This window comes from Montipora capricornis, chromosome 6 (genome assembly GCF_036669925.1).
Source record: "Montipora capricornis isolate CH-2021 chromosome 6, ASM3666992v2, whole genome shotgun sequence".
NCBI classification, from domain to species: domain Eukaryota; kingdom Metazoa; phylum Cnidaria; class Anthozoa; order Scleractinia; family Acroporidae; genus Montipora; species Montipora capricornis.
The window spans coordinates 27,407,144-27,414,643 of NC_090888.1; the positions used below are offsets into that span (position 1 = coordinate 27,407,144).

Genomic DNA, 7,500 nt, shown 5'->3' on the forward strand with positions numbered 1-7,500 from the left:
ACAATCAAAAGCGTCGCTAATTGGTGCATTCATGTTAGCACGATGAGTGAGCAGGCGCAGTAAGGTTCAAATAGCCAATTTTTGGCTATAAGAATCCTACAGCGCATGTTCTCCTACATAGAGTTTCCCAGAGCCTTGGGTCCTTCCGAGGCTCTGGTGACGAGAATGGTGGAAAGGAAAGGAAAGTAACTTTATTTAAGTGTCTAATCTTCTAGCGCTGTAGAGCACTAATCGGGGGCAATGTAAATTGAAATTAACAAGTTAACGCAAATCAAATCAAATTTTGGTTTTTGAGGAGAAGGAAAAACCGGAGTAGCCGGAGAAAAACCTGTCGGTGCAGAGTAGAGAACCAACAAACTCAACCCACATATGACGCCGAGTCTGGGAATCGAACCCGGGACACAATGGTGGGAGGCGAGTGCTCTCACCACTTCGCCACCCCTGCATAAAAAAATATGCCTATGCTTGCGTCGCTAGTGAAAACCAGGCTTGCATGGAATTGCACGGCTGACGTGACAGTTTGCCCATGCGCAGAAACATGACCCCTCCCTTTAGTGAAAGAGTATGCTCGAGTGCTACTTTGTTCTTGTTTTAGTTGAAGAACATCACCTTGTAACGTACGTAAGGGAAGAGATATCTTCAGTGAAGCCAAAATATGATCTCAATTCTAGTTTTTCCTCCTGGAATGCGCACTGGAGATGATCAATAGACGATTGGGTGACAAGTATTAAAGCCTCAAGTTGACTTGCGTTTCTGTCACACTTATAGTCTACGTGAACCCCAGTATAAACTCGAATATGGTTTCGCATCGGGGAACAACGAGGTTCTCTGGGAAATAAAACTCACTGTTTCTTTTGGGGCCATTCTTTAAGTGTTTTATCATACCTCCCAAAGCAAAAATAGGACAAATTATATACGGGTGCCCCCTTAATTCGATTTGATTTCAAAATATTACAAATCCCAACTGACGCGGGCTGACATACAGATTTGCCGCCGTCTCAAGGTGCTCATCAAGCTGATCACGTGTGAGTCACAAGTTCAAGTTGTTCTTTCCTCATATTGTTGGTGTGTTTTGACCCTTGGCACTTGACACGTTCTTCTCCAATCGGGAAACGATGAGTTGGGTGGTATAACAATAAAATGTTAATCAAAATTCACATATCTCGGATGGTCTATTTGTCGTTTATTTTACTTTCACTTTTATTTGTGGTTCTCACACAGAGTCCTTGGTTTATCCTCCTTATCCAGGTGTTATTTAATGCATGATTTTAATAGTACGGTTTCACCTTCTGTATAATTTCTTAACACTTCTCATTATTTTGATTGATCCTCTCAGAGAAACCGGAAACCTGGAATTACGAAAAACAGAGAGATTTTGAAGCAAACCTGCAAAGGTACACACGGAGTATTGGAAACAGCGCCATTTTTAACAAATCCGCAATCATAAAAGAAATATTGGATAAAGTTGTCACGTCACTAACAAGATATAATAAGCTGTGCTATAATGTATGCCGCCGAGGAAGGCCAGGTCCCCCAGGAAAAAAAGGTAGAAAAGGCTCACAGGGAGTGATGGGACTGCCTGGGAGAAGTGGAAAGCAAGGAATTATTGGACCACCAGGAATAAGAGGAGAAAAAGGAGTAAAGGGAGACATTGGTCCACCTGGCATTCCAGGGATGAAAGGTGAACCAGGAGAATCCATTTCAGCCCCACAAGTGACACTGTCCTCTTCGGCGTTGACTGTTAATAGAAGTAACTCTGCCTCGTTAATGTGTTCAGTTTCGGGAAATCCCGCTCCACAAGTAGTTTGGTCCCGAATGAATGGAGTGTTACCTAGCAGCAGAGCTAGGGTCACGTCAGATGGATTGATGCAGATTGACGATGTGCGACTTGAGGATTCTGGGAAATACAAATGTGTTGCGCACAATATTCTGGGAAGGAAAGAAAAAGTGGCCCGTCTGGTGGTACAAAGTAGGCGAAATAATCATGTTTTAAATAATTACATACCGTAAAGTTCCGATAGTAAAGACCCCCTGAAAGTAGCGACGTCCCGAAAGTAGCAACCCCCCGCCTCCGAAAGTAGTGAGACCAAGTTTTAAAATTGTATACCGTATACCTTTAATTTGTCAATCAATAGTCGAAATTAATCCTATTGTACAATAATATGTTCGTGCAGTGTCACAAATTGTTCACGATAAGCCACTTTAATTTACAACAAGGGGAAGCCTTATGCCACCATTCTTCCTTGACATCAGTTCACTGATGTAAGTGCTGATGTAGGGATGTAAGAACTACCGTAAACCGGTATAATTTCGTATTAACAACAGGAACGTTTCTTCAAATTGAAATTGAACTCTATGTAGTCTTCGTCGATTAGCATGAACGTGTTTTTTTCCAATTAAATGATACTGGGATACCGGTACAGGGTACAAACTAAAACGCAGCGGTGCGTCACGCAGTACAATCGAAGCAGTTTAGCTTTCCTCCTCTGAGTCAGTGAAAAACTCGATCTCCTTTAAATCGGCTAATTCACCCATCCGGGATTCCGGTAAACCATCGATATTTATTTCACTGTCCCTCCTACCTAAAATGGGTAGTGAAATTTCACATTTCGCAAATGAACGGATAATTGTGTCTTTCAGCCGGCGCGAGGTCTCTTGCCATGCCGTACCCACCCATTTCGTGAAAAGCACACGTCGATCACCAGCAGTCACTTTACCCGTCATAAAGCGGTTCTTTTTTTATGTTGTTCATTTTTTATTTCGGAAAAAAAGCTCGTGCCAGCTCTACTTGTAAACGATTTTTGTTCCCCGAAAGTAACGAACCCCCAAAATTTCACTCACCTTTCCGTCCATTCGAGGTGGGTAAAATGAGTGCCAGTTACTGGGGACAAGTTGTGCATTCAACGGGTTAGGAGTGGCGACCAACCCTGCAGTGAGTCACGGTAGATGCCGTGAGTTACTGTAGAAGCTAAGAAAAAGGAGCTTTCGGGTTGCCATCGACTGAGGTCGGCCCCTTGTAATGTGGCGAGGTCAAACTACTGATCAAGTTCTAACTAAAGTGTGCTCTTTTTTACAAGGCCAGGCCGCAACATAGTTCAAGATTTAACATTTCATGCTAAGAAAAATACCGGAAAACAACCCTTTGCAATTTTCCTTTTTTTCTTTTTCATTTCAATTGGTAAGATGAAAGTTTAAAGATACAGCTAAGGAGGGAATGAAGGGATGACGACGTATGAACTCCTTAGAGTGCAACGAGATAGCATTAAGTATTGGAGCCTAAGAGAAACGCCATTTCGATATTAATAAGGTGATGTTGCCTGCTTGCTAGAGGTAGTTGGCATAGAGAAACGCAATATTTAAAGTCCCAAAACTCTCCTCGCGTTATTGAACCAGCTAGGGAACGATGTGGGAAGGGGAATGGGGTGAGGAGCCAAGCTGAAGAAAACTGCTTTCTTATTTTTATCTGAAAAGATCGATTCCAGGATTAATTAAGTCTAAAAAAGAATTTGACACTATGAAAAGTATTAAGAACCAATTTCTGTAAAAATCGAGAATCCGTGGTCACTCGTGAAATTTCGAACTTCTTCTTATTTTTCCTAAGTAACACCTATAGTGTGTTATTTATAGTATCCAAAGATCTCGAAGTGCTTGATTTTTTTCTGAAAGCGAGGGAAGTTCGCCATTTTAGCGCCCTTTCACTTCGGAAAATAGAGTAAAGAGGTACATTTTGTTATCGCTCGTGTAAATAAACACGACCACAGCTATCAATGCAATTTGGGCAGAACGTAACACATTTCTTGATCTTTCCAAAGCATAAATATATTTTGGAAAGCTGCAAGTAAATATCTGTTTTTGGCTGTTACAAATGCCCTAGTGCAAACGTTTGAGCGGATGAGTTAATTTTGTCTAAATTGCACACCCCCAAAAGTCCACTGGTACATGTAATTTGACTTTGAAACTAATATTTCGTTGAAGTGCATTCTTTGTGCTATGCTGTATTATAATTTTCTCCGCCGCCTGACAAAATTGTCCCATCGAGAAACAGAAACGGAAGTCAATAGACCGATCCAAGGTTATCGACGCCATTTTTTAAAGGGTGCAAAACCAATGGGGAGAAGGCGCGGCCAAACATACTCTGCATCGTGAAAACAAGGTGAAGATCGCTGCTTGCTTTTCTGTCTTTGCTATTTTCCTTTGTTTTATTGATTTTTTAACGTTGAGAGTTTTAATATTATTCAAAAGGTATTACTCATCATACCTGAGCATTTTATATACGTTTTGGCCGATGCTGAGGCAGGCAGAAGAAAAGCTTGAATATCAAAACTTTTTGAACTGGACTCTGACTTCCCCAGAGGATTTTTTAGCTCTTCGAGGATTGAAACAGACAAGGAAAAAAGCCGAACTTGTAGCGAGAGAATTCGGTGACAAGAAGTTTACTCAAGAAAAAATTGACAGCAAATTGAAAGAAACCTGAGTTCCAACAGAGACTAATAAAAACATCGGATAAACACCGACTCTGATTCTATTCGGAAAGACGAGTGGAAGGACAACGTCCATGAGTGGCCAAATATAGACGATGGAATGCTTTTTAGCTACGTCTTAAGAGTGAAAGCAGTTGGATGTAGAATACATTGGTAAATACAAGTACCAAAAGGCATATTCTTATTGGCTTAGTGCCTTTGTAGACAATATGTACCATGCTTCATGCAATGACAACTTATTGTTTTTGAAAGCATATGTCTCTCGTTCGCAAAGACTAAACGATGACCCACATCATGCGTGCGTTTGCAATGAGGGACCAAAGGATAAATCAAAAATCCTTACATCATGGTGCTCCTGTATTGCAGGAAGTAGTGAGGTATGCAATCATGTAATTGCCTTGTTATATAAAGTGAACTATGCTTTCAAGAAGGATTACATCTCTCAAGCCTGTACAAGCATCCCTCAAGGCTGGAACAGAGGAACAAAGAAGGAGGTTACACCAGGCCAACTAAGAAATCTAAAATTCATTAAACATAGGAAGACAAGAAAGGACACTATAGAGATCCTGCCATAGAGCAAGAACTCAGGGAACGCTTGTGACAGAGTGTTAACAAATGAAAGAGTATCTGATTTGCTTGGAAAGATCAATGAATGTGAGCCTTCTTGTTTCCTCAATTCCATTGAATTACATGCGAAAGATGACGGCCTTCCTCGACCAGTTAAAGAGAAAGCCGTAGCCTTCATGTCTGTCAAAACCAACAACAGCAAAACATGTGAAGAAATAGCTTCATCATTTCTGGGACACTGTCACATGACAAATGCTGAGGTGAAGACAGTAAGAATTGAAACAAGAAGACAAAGTGGCAATAAGATGTGTCTTAAACTTTTGAAGTCCAGAAAGAGGAGCAAAAGTACATATACCCCTCTGGTATTCAACATTTTGAGCAAAAGTGATGACATTTCTCACTCGCCTCAAATTAAGTGGGGGATTGAACATGAGAAGGATGCAAATAAGTCATTTTTGTCTGATGTGGCGTCCAAACTTGCAAATGGAATGAATGGGTTTGAAAAGTGTAGTTTGTTTATAAAACCTGATTATGCTTTCCTTGCTGCCTCACCAGATGGTTTATTTGTTTGTGATTGTTGTGAGTCCAGCTATTTTTGAAGTGAAATGCCCTTTCTCAGTCAAAGAATAAAATATCAATCTGAAAGCTACATACAAGCGTGTCGATTTTTTGAAGGAAGTAGATGGGAGCCCAAGATTAAAGCACACTCGCAAGTACTACACCCAAATGCAGGCTCAAATGTGGGTGACTGAAGCAAATCATGGGTACTCCATTGTCTCGACAAAGGTACACAAGCCACTGTATGAAAGAATGGAGTTCAACAGAGAATATTTTAGTGTGGTTCTAAACAACATTACTTTATTCTACAAAACATATGCCTTACCAGTTTTGTTGGGGTACGGAGATATATACCATTGTCCAAAAGTGTGACAAAGTTATACTGGAGGAATTAGAGATCACTGACATGTCGGTAGAGAACAGTATTTGTTGTGATACCTGTAGCACATGGTGGCACGTACCATGTGCCAATCTCTCGCAGGATGTTGCGGAATCACTGGAATCATGGATGTGTTATAGCTGTTTGGTTGATGTTGCAGACAGTGACTGTGGCAGTAATAGTTATTTTGATCATATGCCCACCACTTGTACTTCTTGTGACACTGAAATGGATTTCACAGACAGTTGTAACTACAACCGTGGATAATGCTGTACAAACCTGCGTTCCTTGGTTATAATTCGGATGTGCTAAACACTGCACCATCACGACAACCTTGCTGGCAACAGAGCAATCAGTAAAGTTAGTTAGTTAGCCACGGGGTTCCCCGTCTTTTTTACATGCAGGAACAGGACATACATTTGGATCATCCATGGATAATTAACAGGTTACCAGCTAATAACAAATTGTATTTTTGAATCAAAGAGGCTGAAACCACCGCGCACCGGTGGCTCAGTTTGTTGACCGACCGGACCAACACTCCGGGTCTTTAAGTAAACTGAGAGAAAGTGCAGCCTTTGTAACTACATCTGCAAATGGTTAGACTTTCAAGCCTTCTCGGATAAGACGATAAGCCGGAGGTCCCGTCTCACAACCCTTCAATGTTCATAATCCTGTGAGACTTAAAAGAAAACACACACTTTCAAGCCTTCTCGGATAAGGACGATAAGCCGGAGGTCCCGTCTCACAAGCTTTCAATGTTCATAATCCTGTGAGACATAAAAGAACTCACACACTTGACGCTGAGAGAAGGGCACGTAGTTCCCGGTGTTGTGGTCTGTCTTCTGTTGTGTATCATGGTTGGGAGGGAAAAAAAAAGGGGCCACAGTAATTGGCGCAAGCTGTTGTGGCGCTCTCTGCCAGCTTGAAAGGGGTCATGACTTTACACTTCCTAAAGTAAAAACTGATCGATTCAAACGGGCCTTTGTAAATAGATGTTCAATTTTGTTGGACATCATATTTTCGCTTAGTTTTGTCATTCATTGTAAAGCCACACGTATGTTGTGACTGATTTCTTAATAAATACTTTTACTACTAAATAAATGAATAAATAAATAAATAAACCCAACGATGTAGTCACTAGCTAGTAGGATCCGAAGGATAGACAAGGCTTGCTATACATATATTCTATATATATAAATAAATCCAACGATGAGTGGGTGACCACGAACAGGCGACCACGTGTGGGCGACCACGAAACAAGCTGTTTCGCCCAAGCTTGAAAAGCTGGGATCTCAATATATATATATATATCTATATATATATATATATATATCGATATATATACTATATATATATATATATATATATATATATATAACTGCAGACAGTTACTGTTTCGGCCTTCTGGGCCTCATCAGTGCAGTGCTGATGTCTGGTTGGAGGGTTAAGCTTATAAAGCCACCCCAAATGGTCCCACACATGTGGTACATCTAAGCCATGCCAGAGTGCTCAAAC

The 7,500-nt window shown here is 40.9% G+C and overlaps 1 protein-coding gene across 3 annotated transcripts in view; it reads left to right on the plus strand.

The window, feature by feature from the left end:
• Nucleotides 1-7,500, plus strand: part of LOC138051884 (contactin-4-like) — a 52,159-nt gene that overhangs the window by 11,353 nt on the left and 33,306 nt on the right. For all 3 annotated transcript variants that reach the window (XM_068898179.1, XM_068898178.1, XM_068898177.1), the window contains exon 2: nucleotides 1,337-1,969. In XM_068898179.1, the coding sequence (XP_068754280.1) occupies nucleotides 1,337-1,969 (633 nt within the window). The remainder of the gene's footprint in view (nucleotides 1-1,336; nucleotides 1,970-7,500) is intronic.